This window comes from Acomys minous (genome assembly GCF_964271855.1).
Source record: "Acomys minous genome assembly, chromosome: 14".
Taxonomy (NCBI): domain Eukaryota; kingdom Metazoa; phylum Chordata; class Mammalia; order Rodentia; family Muridae; genus Acomys; species Acomys minous.
Window position 1 is genome coordinate 2,349,669 of NC_140496.1, and position 24,813 is coordinate 2,374,481.

Below are 24,813 nucleotides of genomic sequence, written 5' to 3' on the forward strand. Positions count from 1 at the left end.
TCATATGAAAAAATTCTAGTAGCATTTAGTGTTGGAATTTCCGGACAAATTTATTACACAACTCACATTCACCATTTCGGCAAATAGATATGCTACAGACTAAAGGGCAGTGCCCTTCAGCAGGCTCTGAGCGGTTTTCCCGAGTTGAAGCCCCTCTGTGGGTTGACATCAAAAGCTGTGTGTATTCTGTACTCGACATTCAGAGTTCAGGGCCAGGCTGTGGGTGACTTTCTCGTTGCTATGACACAACACCTGACAAAAGCAGCGGAAGGAGGGAAAGGTTTTTCTTGCCTCACAGTATGAAGGGACACAGCCTATCACAGTGGTGACGGCAGCAGCAGGCGCATGAGGCAGCTGGTCACACACAGGGCATCTAGTCAGGATGCTGGTGTCCAACTCGCTTTCTATTTGTATCCAATCTATAACCCCAGCTGCAGAATGCAGCCACCACATTCAGAGTGGATCTTTTTTCTTCATTTAAGCCTCTCTGGAATCACCCCACAGGCACTTACAGACACGTGTCTTCCCATCAATTCAAAATCTGTCATGTCTACTGTAAAGATGAACACTGCAGGGAGGAAGGGAAAGAGTGAGTGAGTGAGGGAGGGAGGGCTCTTCCCTTAGGAACCATCATCTGGAAGTGATAGTTTTTAGCAAAACTACTATGGTGCTAATTTTCTTCATAACTGACCTGGCCAAAGGTTAACCTCAGTGTTGTGTCTCATTTCAGATTATGTACAAGATAATTGAAATGTCTTCCATAAAAACAGGGGTCTTCAATATTCTGATACGTCACTGCTGTCAGTCCTGGACAGCAGCTGCTTCCGGGGTGCCCCAGGGGTCATTTGCCAGTGCTAAGGATTACAGTGAACTTGTCCTGGAGGCTTGTGTGTTTGGAACAGTGTTTAGGCGTGACCAGAGGTAAGAATGCCACTATGTCAACTTGTCATGCATGGGGTGGGGTTATGGCTGTGCCAAGCAGTCGTCAGCCAGGTTGTAGTATTATTACCTTTGGGACTTTAATTTTTTTTTCTTCTGAACTTTTTTTTTCCCTTCCCACATTTTTAAGACTTATTCAGGATGTCCAAACCTTCATAGAAAACCTTGGGCAAGACTGTGCAGCAAACGTCGTCATAGAGAAGTGAGTGTGGTCCGTTTCTTGTGTCTTGATGCAATGAGACAGTCCATTTGGATTAACCTCTGTGGCAGCCTTTATTCTTAGCATTTGAAGATTTGTTTATGTTTTATATGTATGGGTATTTTGTCTGCATGGATGTCAGTGTACCACATGCATACTCGAGGTGTCACATCTGGAAATGGAGTTGCAGAGGGATGTAACCACCTACCGTGTGGGTCCTGGGAATTGAACCTGGGTCCTCTGAAAGAGTAGCTAGTGCTCTTAACTGCTGAGCCATTTCTCCAGCTCTGTTGTTCACAAATTTAATAAAAGTTTTATCATCATATATAGTTTAATAAACAAACTGTATAATAATAACAACTATTATTATTACTACTATTGTAGCTAAATGTCTGTCAAGCAACTTTGAGGGGTTTGGGGAGGTACAGTCCATCATGGCTTCAGGTTTGCTTGATGGCACAGAGAAATGGGAAGTGGAGCAGGGCTGTAAACCTTAAGGCCTGCCCCCAGCGACCCACTTCCTCTAGCCTTGCCTCTCAAGGTTCCACAAAGTACATACTGGGGCCACCCTGTGGGAACAGGCCTTTAGCACATGAACCCGAGTGGGGATTCCCCACCAAACCATAACACATAACAAAAAACTGTGTTATTATAATATTTTTTGCTCATATTTTATTTATATCTTCACAATTTACTAAGTTAACAAAGACATGCCATCAGATGTGACGTAGCCCTCCTCCCCTCTGGGGGAGGGGCTCTGGGCAGAGGGTGTCGTGCACACTTTAACTCTTTATTTGGTTGTAAAACTTATCATTGAATTCATAGTTAACAAATAACGTTTTAACAATTAAATGTGTTATACACAAGAGTAGAGCGCATGAAAGGCCCTGAGTGTTTTTTTGTTTTGTTTTGTTTTGGGTTGTTTTCAAGCCTTTTCGTTGGATAATTAATATATAAATATTCATGCATAGTCGCTGTGTGTAGCTGGTCATGAGGGTTTATTTCTAGAATGATAGTTCCTATCTACTTGAGCTTGAGTCTATTTATTATTGTGTTGGAGGGGGTGGGGCTTGCGTCATGCGCACACATGGCAGTCAGAGGGCAGTTCTGTCTGTGGAGCCTGGTCTCTCCTACCCTCACAGGAGCTTCAAGTGTGGAGTCCGGTGGCCAGGCTCGCTTGTCAAATGCCTTTATCCCATGAGCCATCTCACCAGCCCTAAGCTGAACAGTTTGGAGCTTATCAAATACTTTTCATTCAAGTCTTATTTTCTCATCTCTCAAAAACCTACATTTGTGTTTGCGATGAGAAAAAAAGTTCCATCATTTACTGTGATTTTAGAGCCAAGGCTGATAAGTGATTACTTGTGAATATTTATAACATGTTAACTCCATAGATGGCTGTGTGCTAAGTCACCTGCCACGCTTCCTTAAGTGTGAGTGAGCATTGTTAGAATTGTAACTGTTTTCAAAGACTTTTGTCTCTGTGTCTCTGTGAGTCTCTGTGTATGGGTATGTGCATGTGAGTGCAGGCACCTAAAGAGGCCAGTAGAGGGTGCTGGGTCCCCGGGAATTGGAGTTCCAGGTGGTTGTAAGTTTCTGGATGTGGGTGCTGGGAATTGAACTCAGGTCCTGTGGATAGTCAGTCATCTCTCAAGCCCACTCAATTGTTTTTAATGTATTGTTTGTTTGCTGGGTTGGTTTAACGTAGCAGTCAGTGTCACTTTCAAGTGGGGGTTGCCCAGTGCTTATTGTCACATTAAAGTGATAGTAAGAGTTTACCTGAGCGAGGTGTGGAAATACGTACAGTTTCACTTTGCTGCAGATGGGCAGACATTCAGAGCCCATGGGTCCTGCGGGATGGTAGGAGGCAGCTGTGGAGTTGTGAGCCTGTGTTCTTGTTGCTTCTCTTACTAGGGTCTAGGGACAGGCATGTGTGCGTGCATGTGTTTGTGTGTGTGCCTGTGTTTGTGTAGATCCGTGAGGTCTGGGTGGATTTGTGCCCATTTTGTGCTATTCTATAAAACACTTATTTGTTGTAGTCTGCTGTCTCCCAATTCAGAAGGATAGTCACTAAGTAATCTCTTAATCTCAAGCATGTTTTGGGGGAAAGACTGGTTCTTGTGATGGCATTTGGTCCAAAGAGTGGGTTTATTTTTCTATTTCTAAAACATAGTAACACAGTTCATCATTTTATATTTTAAGCACTAAGAGAGAAGATTATTACGTGAGAATCTGTGCCATCAAATTCTTGTGCCTGCTAGATGGCTCTGACATATCCCACAAGTTGTTTTTAGAAGCTCTTGCCATCAAGCTCTTGGATAAGGTAAGGAGCCGCCTTTATCCTGCTTTAACTAATTCTGCTTTCCACAGGCCATGTCTAGAACTTGCCCTTTATTTGACCTGAACACATAGAGACATGTGTATTATAGGGTATTTCTAAACGCCTTTTGCCACAGAGAGCCTGACAGTGATGTTCTGTAGTTTTTTTTGTTTTTGTTTTTGTTTTTTTTGGTTAACCAAAATGGCAGAAACACAAGTGTGTGTAATGTTGCTTTGTTACACCTTGCAGATTTGCATTTGTCACTGATAGTGTTCTTAGTTTGGGGTGCAGTAGGTGGTTTGCCCTCACTGATAGTGCTCACAGGTGCGGTAGGTGGTTTGCCCTGATCTCCCCCCCCCCCCCCCCCCCCGTCTCTCCAGGAGGAGTCAGCATCCGGGTCCAGAGCTCGCCACCATGAGAACTCCCTGCAACACCGGGTGAAGAACCGAGTGTGGCAGACCCTGCTCGTCCTGTTCCCCAGATTCGATCAGGTGCGATGCTTCTCATGCTCCGTTTCTTATTAGGGTTTCTATTGATGCAGCGAAACACCTTGGCCAAAAGCAAGCTGGGGAGGAAAGGGTTCATTTGGCTTACACTTCCGCATTGCTGTCCATCAGGGCGGGAACCTGGATGCAGGAGCTGATGCAGAGGCCATGGAGGGTGCTGCTTACTGGCTTACTCCCCATGGCTTGCTCAGCCTGCTTTCTTATAGAGCCTAGGACCACCTGCCCAGGGACGACACCACACACATTGGGGTGAGCCCTCCCGCACTGATCATTAATTAAGAAAATGCCTCACAGCTGGATCTCATGGAGGCATTTCCTCAACTGAGGCTCCTTCCTCTCTGGTGACTCTAGCTTGTGTCAAGTAGTAAAATCTTTTTCATTAAAAAAACAAAACAAAACAAAGTTAAAGTATGTATGCGAGGGGCTGAGAGGGAAGGAGAGAGAGAGAGAGAGAGAGAGAGAGAGAGAGAGAGAGAGAGGGAGGCCGCTTGCTGCCAAGCTTGCTGATCAATCCTCAGGATCCACACAGTGGAGGGAGAGAACTGACTCCCAAAAGTCGTCCTGACCTCTCCATGTGTGCGCACACACTTAAACACACATGCAATCAATGTAGTTTTTTAAAAAATGATTCTCTTTTCCACTTTTCTGTCAGAAGTCCTCTTTAAGAATGATTTTCCTCTTTAAAAATGTCTATAAATGTTTTTTACTCAATGCTTACATATGTATCATCACACACAGCAGAAGTAGGATTGTGAAGAGGAGTGGGTGAGGGAAAGGTGAATTTGGAGCTCAAGGTCTAGGCCAGAGAACAGCAAGGGCTGGCAGCGGGGAGTGGGGGAGTGGGGAGTTGGGGGTGATGGTGGGGTGGCCGTGGAGCTGAGGTCAGAAGGCAGATGGATGGATGCACTGTCAGGAAAAGAAGCCTTGCTCTCCAGCGAGATGCTTCTGAGCTGCTGGGTCCAGGTGTTAAATATGGTTGCCACTAAAGCACTAGCTGAGCACCGTGGTGATGGCTCAGTGCGGGGACTCGAGGTCACTCCCCAGGACCCACATGAAAACCTAAGCTCGGTGGCACGCCTCAGCATCCCACTGCCTAGGGGGTAGAGATGGAGGCTTGCGGGTCAACCAGGCTATCCAGTTGGAGAGACCATGCCTCACACGTGGACGACCGCTGGCCTGACTCCACATGCATGTGCCCACATCCATATACACTGCACTCACAAGTCCATGCACACATGAACATTTACATATTTACATACGCATGCACCACCCACAGAACTGAGACACAGAACTGGGGGAGTTAGTCTTCTGTATTGCTCCCCTGAAAACCTTATCACAGAACTGACACAGTGAGGTGCTCAGTGGAAATGCTCCAGCCAGGCCAGTCTGATGTCTTCACTGTGTGTGGACTCTGCCAAGAGGCCAGAAGATGGGGTGCAGCCCCTGGACCTGGAGTGACAGTGGCTGTGAGCTGCCCTGTGGGTTCCGGGAAGTACCCCCAGGTCTTCAGCAAGAACAGTGAGTGCTCCTAACTGCTGAGCCATCTCTCCAACCTCAGTTCGTTTTCTCCCTCAGACCTTCTTGAATGGGATTATTGATAAGATTTTCCATGCTGGCTTCACCAACAATCAAGCATCCATAAAATATTTTATTGAGTGGATTATTATATTGATTCTCCACAAGTTCCCTCAGTTTCTTCCAAAGTTCTGGGCGTGTTTCTCTTACGTAAGTGGATTTTCTTCATACTGTTTTGAACTAGGGAAGGGTTGGCTGTGTGCAGGCACGTCACTGCAGTATTTGTTTCTGTCCCTCACTTATTTGTAATATTGATGTTGTAGTTCACAGTTGTGCGTCCTGGGTGCTTGTGGGCGATGGAAATTCCCCCACATTTGTCTTGAATGTGATGTGATTTGTTCTAATACAGGAGAAGTTTTTATTACTAAGATGTAAGGGAGGTTGGCCATGGTGTTGCACACCTGTAATCCCAGCACATGGGAGACTGAGGCAGAGAGATCAGAAATTGCAGACCAGCCTGGGCTGCATAGTGAGGCACTGTCTGAAACAGAGCGAGCTGCCGCTGGGTAACGCTCAGCAGGGTCTGGCCTGATGCTGGAAGGAAGGTGAGGAATAAGATGCTTCCTTCCCATTGAAAAGAGCTTAGAAGGGAAGCTTCAAACACCCGAACTGGAGGGTGTGGAAGGAAACACCTCCCGCCCAGCCACGGACAACTGTCAGCTCCGAGCTGTTGTGGTCTCGCTCGTGTGAGCTGGCCCCGACTCCTCACCCTTCCACGTGTTCCAGTAACTTTCTCATATGGTCTGAACTTTGGCTCACAGTTTGAAGGTGCACTTCAACATGGGGGAAGGCACGGCAGCCGAGTGTGAGGTCACGTGACATCTGTGGTCAGGAAGCAGAAAGGCGTAAATGGTGATGGCTCAGCTCCTTGTCTCCTCCTTAGAGTGCCCATCTCCCCAGCTCAGTTAACCGAATGGAGATGAGCCATTCTTGCTGTGCCCAGAGGCTTATCCTCTGTGATCCCAGGTCTCTCCAGTTGATAGTATTAACCTCCTCAACTTGTTCTTCTGTCCTGTGAAACTCACTTTTGATATGAACGTTCGTGGCCGTAGTGGACCCTGCCTTCCCCGGTCCCTTCCCTGTCTACATTTGAGCCACAAAGATCACTCAGGCTTAGGTTGTGTTGCCAGGATGCTCACCACCTACCTGGCCATGTAAACAGCATCTGTTCTTGGTGGTTCTGCATACTGATACTCTGGCCCTTCTGAGCAGCGGCTCCAGATGGCATTTCTGCCTGAGTCTGTCACGTTGGAAGTCCTGTCCCAAGGGTCAGTGAGACCCTCACCTTCCCTACCCTGTGGATTTATTTGTTGTGTGTCCTGACCCCAGTGCCCACTCCTGCCCGAGGCAGGTTCCTCCCATCCTGCACGCCTGGCCCCGGGGCTTGGTACATGGGGGGCACTCATTGCTCTTCGGCTGCACCTTCAGTGCTGCCTACATTGCACTGGGCTCAGGGAGTGTCTCCCCCCTCTGGTTTTCAGTCCTGTGCCCTTCATGTGGCAAACACAAGCTCCTTCAGGAAGCCCCAAATGACGACTCTTCAATCTCACCTTCTGTCAGGGTGAAGAAAAACTTAAAACGAGCATTTGTACGTTTTTATCCGTTTTATCACATTTGGACACCATCATCCAGAATATTCCAGAAAAGGTGAGTTTTTGCAAGGAGAATTTGTGAAGTGTTCTAATATGAAAAGAGTGTGTTGGTACAGGCTGGGCTTGCTGTTGTTGTCTTATGATAGGCCATCTTTAAAGTGTTTCTCCCTCATTTTATTAGTTCCTTCAGAAGGTTCCTACAATGCAGTGTTCTCATCAGATCCAGCCTTTCCCTACCTCACCGTGGACTGCCGGGTGTCCGTGTGGTTTTTGTCCCTGCTCCCCCTCCCTTCCCCTGGCTCCCTCTGTGTGCAATGGGCAACTGCTCCATACACACCGAGTTCACAGGTGATTCCTGTTGTTTTTTTTTTTTTATATACAAGTATTTATAAAGTTTGCCTTTTTGCATTCCTGGCCTTCTGGTTTTGTTTGTATATTTTTATCAGTTCTTTGAAAATTTCACAGATGCATACAATGTATTTTCAGCATATTCATCCCCCACCATCCCACCCCTCAACTTCTTGTCCTCTTTTTCTTTTTAAGATTTATTTATTATGCATACAGTGTTCCGCCTGCATGTACACTTGAACTCAGGACCTCTGGAAGAGCAGCCAGTGCTATAAACCTCTGAGCCATCTCTCCAACCTTATTTTTATTTTTAATGTAACTCATCAAATCTAGTTTGTGCTGCCCGTGTTCTCCTGGATGTGGTGCTATCTATTAGAGTGTGGTCTGTGTACAAGAAGCCACACCCTTAAGGAAAACTGAGTCTTCCCTCAGAAGTAATCACTGTCAACAGCTCCTCAGCTGGGATATGGGTTCCTAATCCCCCACCCCCCCACCCCCCACCAGAGATTTTTTAGCCAATGTTGGTGCTAACACACTTAAGGGCAGTCACGTGGAGCCCCAAAGCCCAGTTCTTTGTTTCCTCTTTCAGTTTCACTCCCCCTTAGTATGGGCACAGTCTGTGCAGTTACTTGTCAAAGGGGTGTCTATATGTGCAGTGTGTCTGTCTGTGCGTGTGTGTGTGTGTGTGTGATGGGAAGACAGTGGCCCTGGGTAAGTGTGACCTGCTGGATGAAGGGATGAGAGGTTTGCTTGCACCTGGCTCGTCCTGCTCAAGGACAGTGGCATTGTCCAGGTAACCAATGATACACTTGCTCAGGGACAGTGGCATTGTCCAGGTAACCACTGATACACCTGCTCAGGGACAGTGGCGTTGTCCAGGTAACCAATGATACACCTGCTCAGGGACAGTGGCGTTGTCCAGGTAAGCACTGATACACCTGCTCAGGGACAGTGGCGTTGTCCAGGTAAGCACTGATACACCTGCTCAGGGACAGTGGCGTTGTCCAGGTAACCAATGATACACCTGCTCAGGGACAGTGGCGTTGTCCAGGTAAGCACTGATACACCTGCTCAGGGACAGTGGCGTTGTCCAGGTAAGCACTGATACATCTGCTCAGGGACAGTGGCATTGTCCAGGTAAGCACTGATACACGTGCTCAGGGACAGTGGCGTTGTCCAGGTAAGCACTGATACATCTGCTCAGGGACAGTGGCATTGTCCAGGTAAGCACTGATACATCTGCTCAGGGACAGTGGCGTTGTCCAGGTAAGCACTGATACACCTGCTCAGGGACAGTGGCGTTGTCCAGGTAAGCACTGATACACCTGCTCAGGGACAGTGGCGTTGTCCAGGTAAGCACTGATACACCTGCTCAGGGACAGTGGCGTTGTCCAGGTAAGCACTGATACACCTGGCAGCCCATTCTATGGACATGGTTGCTGTCCAGCTGGTAGAAGCTGACTGTGGGGCTCACAGCTGGTGCAGCCCCTCGTGCAGCTCTCAGCGACCTTGTGTAGGGAGGGGCATGTGGTGGAGCATCTGATGGCATGAGGAGGATTGAGCAAGAGACCCAGTCTTCTCCAGACTTCTTGTTCAGTTTGTTTTTTTTTTTTTTTAAAGATTTATTTATTATGTATACAGTGCTGCTGCATGTATACCTGCAGGCCAGAAGAGGGCACCAGATCTCATTATGGATGGTTGTCAGCCATCATGTCGTTGCTTAGAATTGAACTCAGGACCTTTAGAAGAGCAGGCAAGCTCTTAACTTCTGAACCATCTCTCCAACCCTTGTTCAGTTTCTTAATACAGGGCTCCTGTGGCCCAGACTGACCCTGCACTCCTGGTCAGCCTGCTTCCCCCCTCAGGTATCCCATGCCTGGCTTTCTCCTCCTAGCCTCTTAAATGAGCTTCTGTGTGGCCCAAGGTGGCTGCTAGGGAGCTGAGCTCAGCACTCAATGGAGGAAGGGGGAGGGGGTGCCTCAGGTCCTCCAAAAGTAGGGTTCCTATAGGATACTTTCCTACTAGGTCATGTGATAAGGTGGGGTCATATTTGTCAAGTTAGGTTAGAGGAAACAGGGACATATTGCAGCCATTAGAAAGATGAGGACCCCTGAGACTTTTCCTGGAGACAATTGTGGGTCCCGCTGAGCTCATGCCCTAGGAGGAAGATGCAGCCCACAGGCAGGCTGCTGAAAGGCTTGCCAGAGCTGGTCAGGAGCGTCCTCTGCTCTTCCTCCATGCCTTACCCTCTTGCTCATGCTGCCTTGTCCTCCCTTAAGCTGTTTTTCTGTCTTTGCAGAAGCTGGTTCTGAAGCGAGCCCTCACCGTTGCCCTGCAGTGGTGTCTGAGTCACAACTTTAGCGTTCGGCTCTATGCTCTGGTGGCTCTCAAGAAGGCCTGGCATCTGTGTAAAGCGCTACAGTTTGAAGAATGTGACGCCTGGAGCACAGTCATCGAGTGCAGCCTCAGCCAGGCAGAAAACATGCACGGAGCAGGGTGAGGACACTTCGTGGCTCTTCCTTCCAGCAGAGTCCGGAGGACAGAGGAGAGGAGCAGCCTTGTTCCTCTCTGTCATGTCTCTGTCCCACTGTGCTAGGGCTCAGAAAGGCTTGGTCAGCCCCATATGGCAGGTGATGCTACGATATATAGATTGATGAGTCCAGGTTGGGGTTGTTTGGTTGGATTTTCTAGACAGGGTTTCTTTGTAGCCTCAGCTGTCCTGAAGCTCACTCTGTAGACCAAGCTGGCTTTGAACTCAGTGATCCACTTGCCTCCCGAGTGCTGGAATCAAAGGCATGCACCACCACTTCTGGGCAAGATTGGAGTTTTATGCTTCTCATCCTTTATTTGAGCCCAGTGAACTCTGAGCTTGGCTCCTGCCGCAGCAGGCAAGCAGCATGGAGGAGGCAGGACTCCAGCAGCCCCCACCCCCACCACCCCTCACCCCCACCCCACCCCTCTGCTGCCCACTTCGAGCTGAGCACTGCTTTCTGTGGTGACATCATGGCTGACTATTTAGCACTGGGCTGTCCCTGGTCCCTAACAATTGGCTCAGATGCCATGATGATGATGATGATGAGGAGGAGGAGGGCACCATGGCTGATACAGACCCTCTACCTGTGGTTAGGGAAGTCCTTTACCCAACATGATCTGTGATTTCCAAGAGAAGAGCAGGAACTTGTAAGAGAGGCTTCTGGAGAAGAGAAGTGGCTTTGGGAATTGGAGGTTGGTGGCAGGACACTGTAGGTGTCAGGTGTTCAGAGATCTGGAAAGAGTTGGAGCCTTGCCTGTGTAGGAAGCAGGTCTGAGGCAGCCTGCTTAGTCGGAGGGGAGCTGCTTACTCAGATCTGAGGCTGGTGAGGGCTAAACAGACAGGCTCAAGGACGGAGTATGAGAGAAGACGACAGACTCAATGTAACGATAGGGCTGTGTTGCACCAGCAGTGGGACAGAGGTGGAACTTACACAGCAACATGTTTAACACACACACACACACACACACACACACACACACACACACACGGCACACCTGTTACCTGTAACATTACCTATTACTCATGTTTTGTGTTTAGATATTGGAATGTTTGTTTGGTTTTTGAGACAGGGTTTCTCTGTGTAGCCTTGGCTGTCCTGGACTCACTTTGTAGACCACGCTGGCCTCGAACTCACAGCAATTTGCCTGCCTCTGCCTCCTGAGTGCTGGGATTAAAGGTGTGCACCACCACACCTGGCTAATAATTGGAGTATTTAAAATACTTCGTGCCATTCATTTTTAAAGCCACAGGCAGTGAGGTACCAGGCACTTTAGGGTGTAGGAAGCCTGGCAGCCTGAAAGTGCTGCACAGTTTGGGCTGATGGCCCAGTTCTAGGCTTCCTGTCCTGTCACATGACTGTTGCCTTGCTGCTTCTGCCTCTCCTGCCAGCTGGCTGGGTTTGCCTTGCTCACTGGTAGTGCAAGTGGGTTTTGTGGATGGGTACTGCTGGGCTGTACTGTATGCCTTCAGAGTGAAAACCACAGCTTACCTAAGATTTGTTCTCTGGGAGAAAAGGCCCACTGCCAGGTAGACACACAGGGACCCCAGAGGTTGCAAGTGCTGGCAGGCGATGGTGTCTCTGGTTCGGCTTGAGGCCAGCCTAGGCTACCTGTTTGACACTCAGATTTATTCCTTCAGCTGGTTTTGTATGGTTCTGAAAGCATTATTTAGTTTGTACATCTTTGAGTTCCATTTCAGAATATAGAACTCTGAGGGCTGAGTGCAGAGCACGCTCTGGAAAGGACGAGGCCTGGCTTCAAGCCCCAGCTCTGCAAACAACAAAGCAAAACTTTGTTGTTCTGTTCTTTTATTTTGATACAGAGTCTTGGCTATGCAGCTCAGGCTGACGTTATCCTTCCGGCAATGCTCCTGCCTGTCTGTGGAGTGTTGAAATTGTAGGTGAAGACCACAGTGCCTAGCTTAAGAGAAGAACAAACAGGCTAGGTGTGGTTCCACATGTCTACGGTCCTGGAGCCAAGGGCTCAGGATTCTCCTCAGATACAGGGGTCAAGGCTGCCCTCGTGAACCTGAGACTGTCTCAGAAAACAGAAGTGAGAACCTTTATAAACATCAGTTTAAAAAGCACACTGAGTGCTGGGGCAGAGCTCGGATGAGAACCTCTGTAAGTGGCAGTTTAAAAAGCACACTGAGTGCTGGAGCAGAGCTCGGAGGTAGCGTTTTCACCTAGCGTACAGGAGGCCCCAGGGAGTAATCCCCAGCAGCCCTGTTGGTGACTGATAAACATGGCCAAATGCAACTTACAGAAGGAAGCTTATCTTGGCCTATGGTTCCAAGGACAAGTGCTCACTGTGCTGAGGTGTGACAGCAGCAGCAGGAACAGGAAGTGGAGAGGTCACATCAGGAAATGAACAGAACTGGAAGTAGGATGGGGTGTGAGCTCTCAAAGCCTGCCCAGGGACACACTTCCTCCAGCAAGGCTGTGACTCCTGGACCTCCCCAAACAGTGCCACCCGATGGGGACTATGTGTCCAAATACATGAGCTAAGGGGACAGTTCTCATTCAAACCACAATCCCAGAGACAGACAGACAGACAGACAGACAGACACAGACTTAGAATATATATACACTGATGTTGGAACCTGGGTTAGAACTCTTTAAGATGGCTCTGACTTCTCCATACCTGAATCGTTTATCACTGTTCCTCCCCCTCAGGAACGCCAGGAAGAACTGGCAGCGCATCCAGGACCATTTCTTCTTCTCAGCATTTCATCCCCTGAGGGACTTCTGTCTGGAGGTAAGCCACGGGGGCAGTGTAGGCGCCCTGCTGTCCGCAGTCCCGATGCCTCACTCCTACCCGAGCTGTCCAGGGTTGTGACAAGGCTTGCCCTCTGTCCCCCGACCCTGTAAAGCTGTGAATGTGCTTGCGGCCCGCTCCTCGGCAGTGACAACTGGCTAGTCATCTAACTTTCTATTTCTCTGGCAGTGTCTGGCTTGTAAACCTTGGAATATTTAACTCTAAACAGAAATCAGAACAGATTTCTAAAAGGAAGTGAGTGAGAGAACGTGTGTGCAGGTGAGACTTTGCTGTTCTGAAGCCCGTTATCAATGCAACAACAAAAAGACCTCGTGTGAGTGGCAGTTAATTATTCTGGGTAATGAAGTGCACAGCAAATGGTGCTCCATTTTGCTGACAGCAGCAGAGTATCTGTGTAACTTTAAGAACTGTAACGTACTTACTAACTATAGTTACTGTAAATGACTTCAGTGTGCAAACTTAGCATTTGCCAAGAGCATCAGCATTCTTCAAGCCTTCCAACTGCAGCTACAGCCCTGTTGCCTACCTAACTAAAGAAAGAACATCTGGCTGCGTACTTCTTCTGAGGATCCATATTGGGAGCCCTACTGTGCAACCAGTGCTATTATGGTCTGCTTAAAGCTGTCCTTCAAGGCATTCCATGTTGTGAGATGTGCTAAACCAAACATGGCTGTGTTTTCTGTCGCACTACAATTATTGCTCTCATCGAGATAAAACATGCTAGGATTTCTCACGTACATACAGCGTTTTGTCGGTGTTCCTCAGCTCCCAGAGCCCTCTGTGGATGCCTTCCTGACAGCTCTCTGGCACCGCATCCGCCTTGTTCCAGGCACCCCGAGCAGCAGCCCTTTCTCTTTCCTCTCACCCTGCCAGCCTTGCTTTGAGCTGCTATCTTGTTCATTCTGAGTGACACCAGGCCGAGTGCTGTGTGTTCAGCAGCGAGAGCTCCGTGTGTGGACTGTGGTGTGGGGAGCTTGGGGAGCTGTGATCCACCAGACATAACTGAGCCTTTGTGTTTGGAGCTGGGCTTACAGGACCCACAGAATAAGCATACTCCCCTGGGTGGCACCAGTTTAGACGGGCACAGGCATGTGAGCATGAAGCAGACTGTGCTTGCCACCCACGACGATGTGCACATCGTCTGCTGCCTGTTGCTTGAGGTTCTCTCACATGCCTTTCCCGTGGCTGAGAGTTCTTCAAGAGGGAAGAACAGAAAGGTGGCCTTGTGGCCTCGGTACCAGTTACCCACCTCCTTACACATGAGGGAACCGAGGCTGAGAAAAGCCTTCGTGGCGCATCCCATGTCACATAGGGACTTATTGTTGAGCCAGGATTCAGGGTCTGGGTGTCTGCAGTGGAACCGGACACGGGATGGTGAGTGTCTGGTGGTCAGGACACTGCCTTAAGGTGTCCACTTCTCTTTAGTGGTAATGCCCTTGGAGGCAGTGTGTCACATGTAGTCAGAAGTGCTGGAGGAGAGGCCCTGCCTGCTCTTGGGGGCCCCTGAGTGAACCCCTGAGTGTCCTAGGGTGTCCTAGAGTGAAGTGTAGCTAGAGATGTGCTGCAGGCCGAGAGCCTGCAAGCTGAGGGAGGCTTGGGAGAAGCACCAGCATTAATAAGACCTGGCTTGTTTTGCTTTATCCTTTTTCTTTTAAGGACAGTAAGAGATTTTACAATTCTCTTTTCAGACCATATTTTACACGCTCCCACGGCTCTCAGGTGTCACTGAAGAGGAGTGGATCGCCTTGGATAAGTTTGCCAGCTTCACAGACATCCCTTCCACTGAGGGGTCGCAGTGGTTCCTGTCTGGGACTGCACTTGGTGACCTGAGTCCAGGAGACTGGTCCCAGCAGGACCGAGGTGAGGGCGCATGACTGCTGATCGAGGCTTGATCTTGGTGATGATGTTTCATTGACCTGCGTCTCTGCCTCTGCTTAGAGATGGGGTAACGCGTGGCTTGGCTCTGGCCGGGACTTTTAGCTGAATGCTTGCCTTCCAGACAGCTCATCTTTCTATATAACAATGCTGGCTTCCTTTTTAAGTAGGAACGTTAGAGTTCAGTGTCTGTGATTTGTTCTAGAAAGGTAGGCTTTTCACAGACTAAAGACGGAGTCATGCTCTTGCTCCTCACCAGAGAGCAGAGCTCTGGATCCTGGTCCTTCTGGCTCTACTTAGGCAGCTTTTCTGCACTTTCCCCACAGCGGTATTCCCCCCTTTTCCAGTGCCAGTCAGGTGTCCCCAAAAAGCCTGTGGCTCAACATGTCCAGGAAGCTCACCGTAGTAGCAGTGTGGTGGCTCCTCCCTGTTTGACTCCCAGCTCCCCCTAACTGTGCCTACCACTGTGACTGTGTCCCCAAAGCCAGAGTCCCTAAAATCTAAGCAGAGGCCTCCCCTCACCACACCTGCCCCTTCTGTACGTTTCCTCTGCTGTCTCCTGCTGCCCCATTTTCCTTCCCAACTCTCCAACCTGCTAGCTCCTACTGTTGGCTGTTCTTTTAGCTCGCCATGTCTCCAGGCAGTACTTAGCTTATTAAAAATGCAGCCACCAGGGCTCGTGAGACAGCTCACTGGATACCTGCTGCCATGCCTGGTTTCCTGAGTTCACCTTCATGGTAGGAGACAACTAACTCCCACGTGCCATTTGACTTCCATATGCACACCATGACAAGCATGGTCCCTTGCCTCCTGATAAATAATGTAACTTTTTAAAAGCCGGAGACTCCAGTCCCACCCAGCTTTAATTAAAATTAATGGTTTAAATTCATTGTGTCTGGGTAGAGTTCTAGGAAAGGTGGAGATGGTTCTATGGTCGTCTTTGGAAAGATTACCTTGCTTCGACTCATCCATCCATTCAGCGGGAATTCACTGCTGGTACTCAACGTGCTAGACGTGGACAAGGTGCTTGTGTTCTTACCAGTGAATGGCTGCACACACCAGGTCATACAGTGGCAGCAAAACCCCAGAATCCAGCCTAGCAGAGTGCACAAAGGCTGAGAGACCTTTGTCACGACTTGATGTTGAGCACAGAGTGCTGGCTCCACTCTCAGGACCCACAGGAGGCGGCTCACATCCACCTGAGGCACCAGCTCCAGGGTGCTCTGTGCTCTTTTGGTCTTCATGAGCACCGCATGCCCACAGTGCATATACATACACTCAGGCCATACACACACACATTAACAAAAAGAATATTTAAAAATTCATCAAAGAGGCTGGCTCAGGCTAATTTAAACGCAGGAACTATGATTTCTTCTCAGGTCCTACTTTGGGTGAAGCAGACAGCCAATCAGAGTGGGCTGATGTCCAGAAAAAAATTATCCCCTGGGGACACAGTGCTCTGGAGTTGGACCTGGAGCTTGTGCTCCAGGATCGGGCCAGCAGGCTCGGAAAGTCCGTCAGTAGACTGATTGTTGTGGCCTCACTCATTGACAAGCCAACCAACTTAGGAGGTAACACGGTCTGCCCTTCATGTGCCTGCTGCACACCGCCCTCCAGGCAAGCGTCATTGGGAAGGCTTGCACCATGATGTCTGACATGCTGGAGACAGTCTTGTTAACAACAGGCTGTTCTGTGCAGGGCTGTGCAGGACCTGTGAGGTGTTCGGGGCTGCAGTGCTTGTTGTTGGCAGTCTTCAGTGTGTGCGTGACAGACAGTTCCAGCACCTCAGTGTCTCTGCAGAGCAGTGGCTCCCTCTGGTGGAGGTGGGTGCAAAGTCGCTTGTTAAAATTCTGTATGTGAAAATGTTCCAGCATGCTGTCTTAGTGCCAGCTCCATGAGGTTTTATCTGTGCCCTGAGGGTAGTGTAGCAGCCCCCTCAGCCACTGGCCAGCAGTCTGTGATGCGGAGGGAATTTTTCCTAATGCCATTTGGTGTTGGCTTCCCTTTAAAGCCCTTTTGACAAGTTGGGTTTGAGTTTAATGCTCTGTCCAATCTCTCATTTCACAATGGAATGATTCCATATTCTGCTCTCCTAAAACTGCCACTAAGGTGAGACCATGCCAGCTGGTGGATTATCTGCAGCAGAAAAAGGCGGAAGGCTACACTGTCATCGGTGTGGAGCAGACCACGCAGAGCTCTGACCTGGCCCAGTACCAGTTCCCTGAGAAGTCTCTGCTGCTGCTGGGGTGAGGCGATGCCCTGGTCCATCTGTTATGACTACCCACACGCCTGTCACACAATTCCCTGTGGATTTATAGCATTTGTGGGTACCCCTTGGTTTTCCGTCATCTCACCTGGCTGAGATGTTTACCAGTAAACATGGCATTAGGCCTGTCTTTGCAATGCCTGTATTTACTTCCTGGAACCCAAGTTGGCTTCATCCGTTTAATCTGTCTCCTGTAGTAGCATTCAGGACTACTAAAAAGATAATAGTGAAAGCCTCCCCCCCTACCCTGCCCCCCCCCACTACAGGGAAACTAACATTTTTATTAATTTATTCATATTACATCTCAGTGGTTATCCCATCCCTTGTATCCTCCCATTCCTCCCTCCCTCTCATTTTCCCCTTACTCCCCTCCCCTATGACTGTGACTGAGGGGGACCTCCTCCCCCTGTATATGCTCATAGGGTATCAAGTCTCTTCTTGGTAGCCTGCTATCCTTCCTCTGAGTGCCACCAGGCCTCCCCAGAGTTCGTGTGAAAGTCAGGCCCTACTCTCCACTCAACTGTGGAGAATGTCCTGTCCATTGGCTAGATCTGGGTAGGGGTTCGAAGTTTACTGCATGTATTGCCCTTGGCTGGTGCTCTGCTTTTCTTTTGCAGAAATGAGCGGGAAGGGATCCCAGCCAACCTGATCCAGCAGCTGGACGTGTGTGTGGAGATTCCGCAGCAGGGCATCATCCGCTCACTAAATGTGCATGTGAGTGGGGCGCTGCTCATCTGGGAGTACACCAGGCAGCAGCTGCTCGGGTGTGCAGGGCCACCATCCTGAAGGCTGGCCCTCACCTGCAGTCTCTCATGGTGCTATGGATGATGTCTTGTACAGAACCTTCTGGACTAGCAGAACCTTTTGAGATGTCCTGGGATTGCCCGCATCTCTCTAACCTTGCACATCAATGCCAAAACCTTTCATGTGCCTTAAAGCATATCATTATATATTGTCCCCATTTAGTTAACCCTTTTAAATTGTGGAATTTTAAAAAACGAATTTTAAGATATGTTTGTCTTAGAACCCGGTATTGTCAGGGTGGCTGTGCTAATAGTGTGGCAGAACTAAAGCTGTTACTTATGAGCACCTACACCCTTCTGTTTTGAAGAAGCGTGTGAGGGAAAGGGTAGATCTTGAGAAGCAGCAGCCTCTCCCTGATGTTAAGGAGACACATGTGGCAAGATGTAAATCAGCTCTCCAATAAAGTTCTTTGTTTTTTTGAGACAGGGTTTCTCTGTGTAGCCTTGGCTGTCCTGGACTCACTTTGTAGACCAGGCTGGCCTTGAACTCACAGCGATCCACCTGCCTCTGCCTCCTGAGTGCTGGGATTAAAGGCATGCACCACTGTGCTTGGCTACAAATAAAGTTCTTTATCCTCAAGCCTTAGGCTTCATTCCCGAAGCCACAAGTTGGGTCATCACTGTTTGTTAGGCTTAGATGAAATTTGACCTTTACAGTTGTGCTTTGATAGCGACTCCCATGCAGCTGGACTATTCCTGTGAATCCCCACTGAAGCCCGTGAGTGCTCTCCGTGCAGGTAATTGCGTTATTCACGATGACCATTATCATCCAGCAAGGAACTTATCAAACTCCACAATCCATTGCCTATTTATTCACTTCTGTAGTTTTATTCTGAAGCTTTGGTTTGCAACAGAGTTTCTGTAGAGGAATTTTAATCCAGCAACATGGCTGCTCTGGCAGGGGATCACATCTAAAGACTTAGGCCTGTGTGATCTGGCTGGAATGCAGACATTATCCCTTAGCACACACCTTTAATCTCAAACAGTGTAGGTAAAGTTAGTTTACAGAAGGAAACAGCCATGTTTGAAAGTGATGTCAAATCAGAGAAAGGATCTGACAGGGTGAGTCAGAGACAGGACACACCCGGCTCTCATGGGAACCCAGAGGGAAGAGGAGACCTGAGAGAGCTGCCCCAGAGGGTGGAGGAGGCAACTTTACTGGGACAGTTTTACAGAGAACAAGCCTGATGTGGTGAAGACAGATGAGCCAGAGACTGAGGAGCCAGAAGATCAGAACAGACTGCTAGAGTTAGAGGAGTTGAGCCAGCCAGCCAGTTTAGAAAGAACTGGAAAGGGTGAGCTTATTCAAGATGACAACTACACCAGGCGAGTAAAAGTCACAGGTTTCAAACACATCACACAAATCTCCACACACACAACCACATCATACAGATGCCCACATGATCACCCTGGCTGCTTCCGGGCTGCAGGATGCATCCACAGCTCCTCCAGGTGTTTGCTCATGTTGGGGGTCCAAACATCATAGGGACATAGGATCTGTTCTTGCCACAGGCATCTGGTTTTAGCGATTAATACTGTTGTAGGTTTGCTTTCAGTTCATTTGGTAAAGTACCTAGCAGTGGGGCCGGTGGGTCAAAGGTCAGCATGTCTGACTCTGCAAACCTCTGCAGAGAGGTTTCCTATTTTCAGTATCAGCGAGTGCCCTGATACCATCACTTGGTACTGACGGTCTCTTAAGCCATTCCAATTGCTGTCTACTGACGTGTCAGTTTGGTATTAGTTTCGATCCTATTTAATGATATGGAGGCTCTTTTCAGGTATCTGTTTTCTGTTGCATTTTCTGTTGAGAAACATTTATTCATACAATTTGCTCACTTTTTAAACAGAATCATTTGGTTTTATTTTGCACACAAGTTTTTCAAGAAATGTGATTTGCAAGTATTGTCTGCCAAGTTTGTGAGTTATTGTTTCACTTTGGGAGCCCATCCTTAGGCATGTTCTTTTATTTAAATTTGTTTTAGGTATTGAGTGCCTCTATTTGCATCCTCACCTGCAGGCCAGAGGCATCAGATTACATTATTGATAATTGTGAGACACCATGTGGGTGCTGGGAATTGAATCCAAGACCTGTAGAATCACTGAGCCATCTCTCCACTTGGGCATGTTCTTAATCATCTTGGAATAGACAGTTGTCCCTTCCCAATCTCTATATTTTTTCTTTGTCTTACTGAATGAGGTAGCAACCCAGGCCTTGATCACTGAGGACATGTGATAGACGTTTTGTTATAACCCACTGATTACTTACCCTCCTTCCACCTTCACTGTGTAGTTTCTGTATTAAAATGCTAACCTAACTGCCAGAAACATGTGACAACCTATCTTGATTTTATTTATATCAAGTGCAACTATGTTGGCCTACTCTTCAGCTTTTATTCCAAAGAGGGAAATGAAAATAAACAATGTATTTTTATAAAAACTTTTTATATAATAATTGTATTACATTTTCCCTTAAAATAGATCACTCACTAAATTAAAGCAGCACACTTCGTGCCATTCAGTCCTCACAGTCTGAACGATGAGCTCTTCTGTTCTGTGACCATTTTAGTGACTGTTCACAGAGAACAGAACTGATGTGCACTGCGGTCCGGTCCGTGGATTTATCAAAGTCCAGAGGAATGATTTCCACCCGCGTGGAGTCCAGACAGAGCCTAGGAATTTTCAGTAGACCGTGAAGGCTGGATCTCTCCGGCTTCAAATTTTTCCTTGAATTTTAAGTAGTCTCTTCTTTTGTCAAAGTATTTTATCTATTGAGATAAAGGCCTGACGTCAGAGCAGATTATTCAGCTTAGGCAAGCAGAAGCACAGATCTGACACCCGGTGTCAATCGTACAGAAGCAGGGGTGGTTTACATCCAGGAACCCCGAGTCTCCACCCTCACGGCGAGAGCACCTGTGTAGTGCTCAACCTTCCTGGGAACTAACAGTCGGATGCACACAGGAGCCTTCTGGGTCACTAATCTTTCAGATTTATAGACAGTGGTTGGTTATAGTGCATTGGTCACTTATCAGTCTTGGCATTTTTATCAAGACTGTCCTATCTAGAAACACACATCTGGGGAGACACATGACTAAATATTCACAAATTATTAAAGACTTTATTTTTATTCATAGCATCTTTTCTTCATGGGGCATTTGAAAAGTCTTAGGATCTTGGTAAGGTAATATTCTAAAAATATAAATAAAATCCAAGGAAAATGTGGCAGCCGTGACACTGCCCCAGCTCCTGTAGCCCAGCAGGTCTGCAGACAGGGCAAATGCAGGACGCACTGCTTTTGTTAAAAGCCTCAGGGTGTGCGTCTTAATGGACCCCCTGCCTGAATACTGCTTTCTTGTTCACTGAGACACCCTAGTCTCTAGCATAGCAGACAGACAGACTGACTTGTTCCTTAAAGGTCCATCATGGAAAGTGTTAACACCCTCCTGCCCAGAGTAACAAAGGCATCTTCACAGAGGGACAGCCTGAGAGACCAAAAAGAATTAAAATCCATATTTTAGGGTCACCAAGGCAAGATTTTAAGAAACAGGCTTAAAGGCCTGGGAACAGCTGCAGGGAGGGCCAGCCTTGCCACACTCCTTCCCTGCCCACCGGAGATAGGGTCACTCGGAAGCCAGACCAAAGGGTCCCCCAGTTACCTACTAAACTCACGTAGCCCCTATGTGATCCCCTAGCAACAGCCAATCAGCATGGGACAGGACATTCCAACCAAAATCCGAGGCCAGATACCCTACCCCCCACCCCCACCCCCAGAGAGAACAAATTAGTCCAGAGCCTTGCGATTTTGGTGCCCCTCATAACCTACCACTTTTAAACACAAGACCCCCCCCTTATGTATCTCAACCAACAGGTGACTGCCAAGCGGGGACCCCCGCTTTGAGGGCGGGGTAGGGCGTGGGGGTGTGAGGAAACCTATACCACTGTGTTGGCTTGAGCTGTAAATAAAGATCCTCGTGTCTTTGCATCGGTTTCGACTCCTGGTGATTTTTGGGATAATAGAGAGACAGCACAACAAGCCCAAGGTGATAGGATCACACACCGGTCCTGAATACAATGTTCAATCTTTAACTTCATGGAAAATGGGACCTCAGTCCAGAGCTGGTGAGGACTGTTCGTATGTACCTGAGGCTGTCACAACATCACTTCATCTGAGGCCCCACCGTTCCCCTAAGCCCCCTTTGCGTGATGGCCTCCGTCGCTCTGACAAGGTACTCTTAAATCTCGTGGTCAGCCTTGAGATTTATCCCTGGCAGTCACTCGAACAGGTGCTACAGAAAGGGTGTCAGATTAAAAGCTTACGATGTCCATCACATTTCGTGGCAAATTCATTACGGGGGCATGTTGGGACTCTGCTGCACTTACATTTAGAGGCACTTCAGGCACTGATTCCATCCCAGCTTCAGCCGGGAACCTTCTACCACACTGACAGAGTGTTACAGGTCTGACCTAACACCCTGGTGACAGGTGAAGCCTTTTGTAATGTTTTAACAGACCACAGCTCCCACCCACCAAAATGCTAACGAGGTCATCAGGCCACAGCCTTTCTTGCTTTGCTGTAACTAACTTACCAGATGTTTCCACTGATGTACTTGAAAATTGTATTGAGACTGAGGGCTTTTTCTGTTCCTACAAGGCTTTGGCCACACTGTATTTTAGGTAAACCTCCAACCTTGCTCCCAAGCCAGCCACTCACACTTGGCTACAAGAGCCTAACCCTCGAAGTGAGAGCAGTATTTTGGTGTTAACAACCTGTCTGGAACTCAGCAACTCTCCGGGTGTTTTCCTCCTGGACCTGTTTCTGTGAACACACCGCTCACCCAGAGCCCTGGCAGTCCTCGCCGCGGACGCGCATACCCGCACCTTTCTCAAGGGATTGACATAGATCAGAGTACACAAACTTCAGAGCCTTAGTTCAAATCCCCTCTACTACTGTGGCTTGAACATGGACAAGCCTGTCTCCTCCCCGATGCATGCCTCCCGCTGCATGAAACTGAATGCAAGACCTCCCAAGACTGAATAAAAAAAATCCTAGCAAATAAAACCCAGTGTCTCTCTCGGAACGCATTGCCACGAGCCTCCATTTCCTCCCCAGCTATCACACACCTGTGTGTCTTCGGACACACCTCTCGGTGTTTATAGGAGTTGGCAGAGGCCGGGGCAAGGTGAAGGGAGCAAAGAACTGGTCCCGGAGGGGCCAGGCTGCTAGGCTGTGACGAGGCTAAGAAGGAAGGGGCTGCGAGAGGCTATGGACGCCGGCAGAAGTCGTCACAGGACCGTCCCGCCCATATCCCTTCTCCAGAATCTGGCAGCGCACTGTCATCTTCCCCGGTAGTGCCAACTAACGGGCGATTTCCAACGCGTGACCTTGTCCCTCAAAACCCCACCCCGAGGCGGGCGGGGGTGAGGCGCGGGGACTTACCCACTGCTGGGGGCAGCTGGCCTCGAACGCGCTCCTCAGCTGCTGGCACCGGGCCGCGTCCTCCGCGTTGTCGTCGAGACACCGCCAGTACAGGTCGCGCGCGCCCCAGCACGCCTGCCTTTCCTTCATGGACGGGGCTGCCATTCCTGGGGGACGTGGGGGGGACACACGCCGGGGATCGACGTGACCGGCGACTTCCGGTCACGCACGGCGTCCCGGGGTCAGCCCACGTGGGACGGCGCGGCACGGAGTTCGGTTCCTGTGCCGCCGAGTCGCCCCGCGGATCCGCCAACTGCACGCGCGGCCAAACAGCCGGCCGCGGGCTGACCCATCTGAGCCGAAGGGCGGGACTTCCGCCCCGTTCGCCACCCGGGAGGGCGGGACTTCCGGCCTCGTCCTTTTCCTGGACGGTAACTTCCGCCCTCAGCAGGTGCAGCCTGTAGGCGGAGATGAGCGGCTGGTACCGCCCTCTTCCCGGTGGTTGCTCCTTCCCCCTGTGGCTGAGAGTTGGCCAAGGTGACCGAGCTGGCGCCACATCCTCAGAGTACGGTGTGGAGGAGGAGGCAGCTAGGCAGAGAGCGCGGGCACCCGGTGAAGCTGCCCACGAAGTTGCTCCTTGTACTTACCTCTGGGATGAGAAGGCCTGCTTGGGATGTTTTGAGAGGCATGCTTAATACGTACATGAACGGAGTCACGGATGAAGGGCAGTCAGCCCAGCTGTGCTCTGGTGCTGTCTGCTCCAGCCCTTTGTGGGATTAGAGCTACGTGCGGCTGCACACTGCGTTAGCTGCAGTATACCGCTGCACACTTGGTGCCCCTGTGAAGGCCCAAGTTGAGCATGTTCAGGTTTTCAGGGTGACGGTGTGAGTCTAAACACCGCCAAAATACGGGACATACACCCCAACGCTAGTTTATAAAAAGATAGAGTATCATGTACATAGGACCGATGGCTATAAAAAGGATGAGTCAGCCTTAGAGAAGTTGAAAGCAGAAATATATTTTAAAGGTTTAGTTATCTTTTTTATCTCTATGGTTAAGTATGAACATATACCAGATAAGTGCATCAAGAGAAGCCACGAATGAAACAAGAAACAAGTGATGGTGTCCACACCCAGCTGCAGCCATCCCTACCCCCCTTTCCTGACACCATGAGCGAGAAATCACTGGTGGCTTGAAACTGGACATGATGCAGCATTCACACTGTGGAAAACAGCAAGACAGAATTTTGCTTCCGTCAGGTCCTGGGGGGCAACTCACCAACACACACTGAAAAGCAAAGTCAAGCTGTGCTTCTTGAAAAATAAACTCAACAAACACCTGGCGAGAGAAATTAGTAATAGCAGTTTCAATAATGAAGGTTAGTTAGCACTGTAACTGACAAGAAAGTTAGAGGGTCTTATAAAGAACTGAGAGCAAGTAAAGTTAGGAAAGTGTTTCTAGGGGGATGAATGATAGTGCTAGTAATCAATTCAAACCTGGACTAAAAATCTCTCTGCAAATTCCAGACAGTTCCTCCAGGGATTTCCTACTGACTTTTTTTCAATTCTGCCTGTATTCTTGCTAAGTGTAACTTGTACTAGTTATAAAAACCTCCCAATGTCCGAAATCAGAAGCTCTTTATAACTCATTGATGAGGGGGAGGGAAG

General features: G+C 48.9%; 2 protein-coding genes across 5 annotated transcripts in view; one reads left to right on the forward strand and one right to left on the reverse strand.

The window, feature by feature from the left end:
• Positions 1–18,159, forward strand: part of TARBP1 (tRNA guanosine 2 -O-methyltransferase TARBP1) — a 48,083-nt gene extending 29,924 nt beyond the window's left edge. The window contains exons 18-30 of one of the 4 annotated variants that reach the window (XM_084756595.1): positions 731–921; positions 1,070–1,141; positions 3,341–3,461; positions 3,839–3,949; positions 5,540–5,689; positions 7,100–7,186; positions 9,779–9,975; positions 12,687–12,768; positions 14,478–14,649; positions 16,044–16,235; positions 16,363–16,487; positions 16,774–16,910; positions 17,548–18,159. In XM_084756595.1, coding sequence (XP_084612721.1) covers positions 731–921; positions 1,070–1,141; positions 3,341–3,461; positions 3,839–3,949; positions 5,540–5,689; positions 7,100–7,186; positions 9,779–9,975; positions 12,687–12,768; positions 14,478–14,649; positions 16,044–16,235; positions 16,363–16,487; positions 16,774–16,910; positions 17,548–17,716 — 1,806 coding nt within the window. In that variant the 3' untranslated portion in view covers positions 17,717–18,159. Of the gene's footprint in view, positions 1–730; positions 922–1,069; positions 1,142–3,340; positions 3,462–3,838; positions 3,950–5,539; positions 5,690–7,099; positions 7,187–9,778; positions 9,976–12,686; positions 12,769–12,957; positions 13,048–14,477; positions 14,650–16,043; positions 16,282–16,362; positions 16,488–16,773; positions 16,911–17,547 lie in introns of those variants that run through there. The other 3 variants (XR_014774416.1, XM_084756596.1, XR_014774417.1) reach the window with 3 other exon arrangements.
• A 1,997-nt stretch (positions 18,160–20,156) lies between these two features.
• Positions 20,157–23,526, reverse strand: COA6 (cytochrome c oxidase assembly factor 6). The gene is made up of 2 exons (XM_084756627.1): positions 23,168–23,526; positions 20,157–20,498 (listed from the first exon to the last, which is right to left on the reverse strand). Exons 1-2 carry the CDS (start codon positions 23,309–23,311, stop codon positions 20,403–20,405), a joined length of 240 nt encoding a protein of 79 aa, XP_084612753.1. The 5' UTR covers positions 23,312–23,526; the 3' UTR covers positions 20,157–20,402.
• Between the last annotated feature and the right edge of the window lie 1,287 nt (positions 23,527–24,813).

What these genes read in the sequence shown, in the direction of transcription:
- COA6 (XM_084756627.1), bottom strand. Translation starts at nt 23,311, where the DNA reads ATGGCAGCCCCGTCCATGAAGGAAAGGCAGGCGTGCTGGGGCGCGCGC. An exon ending in CCAGCTGCCCCCAGCAGTGG is followed by an intron (nt 20,499 to 23,167) that starts GTAAGTCCCCGC and finishes TTATCTCAATAG; the next exon opens with ATAAAATACTTTGACAAAAG.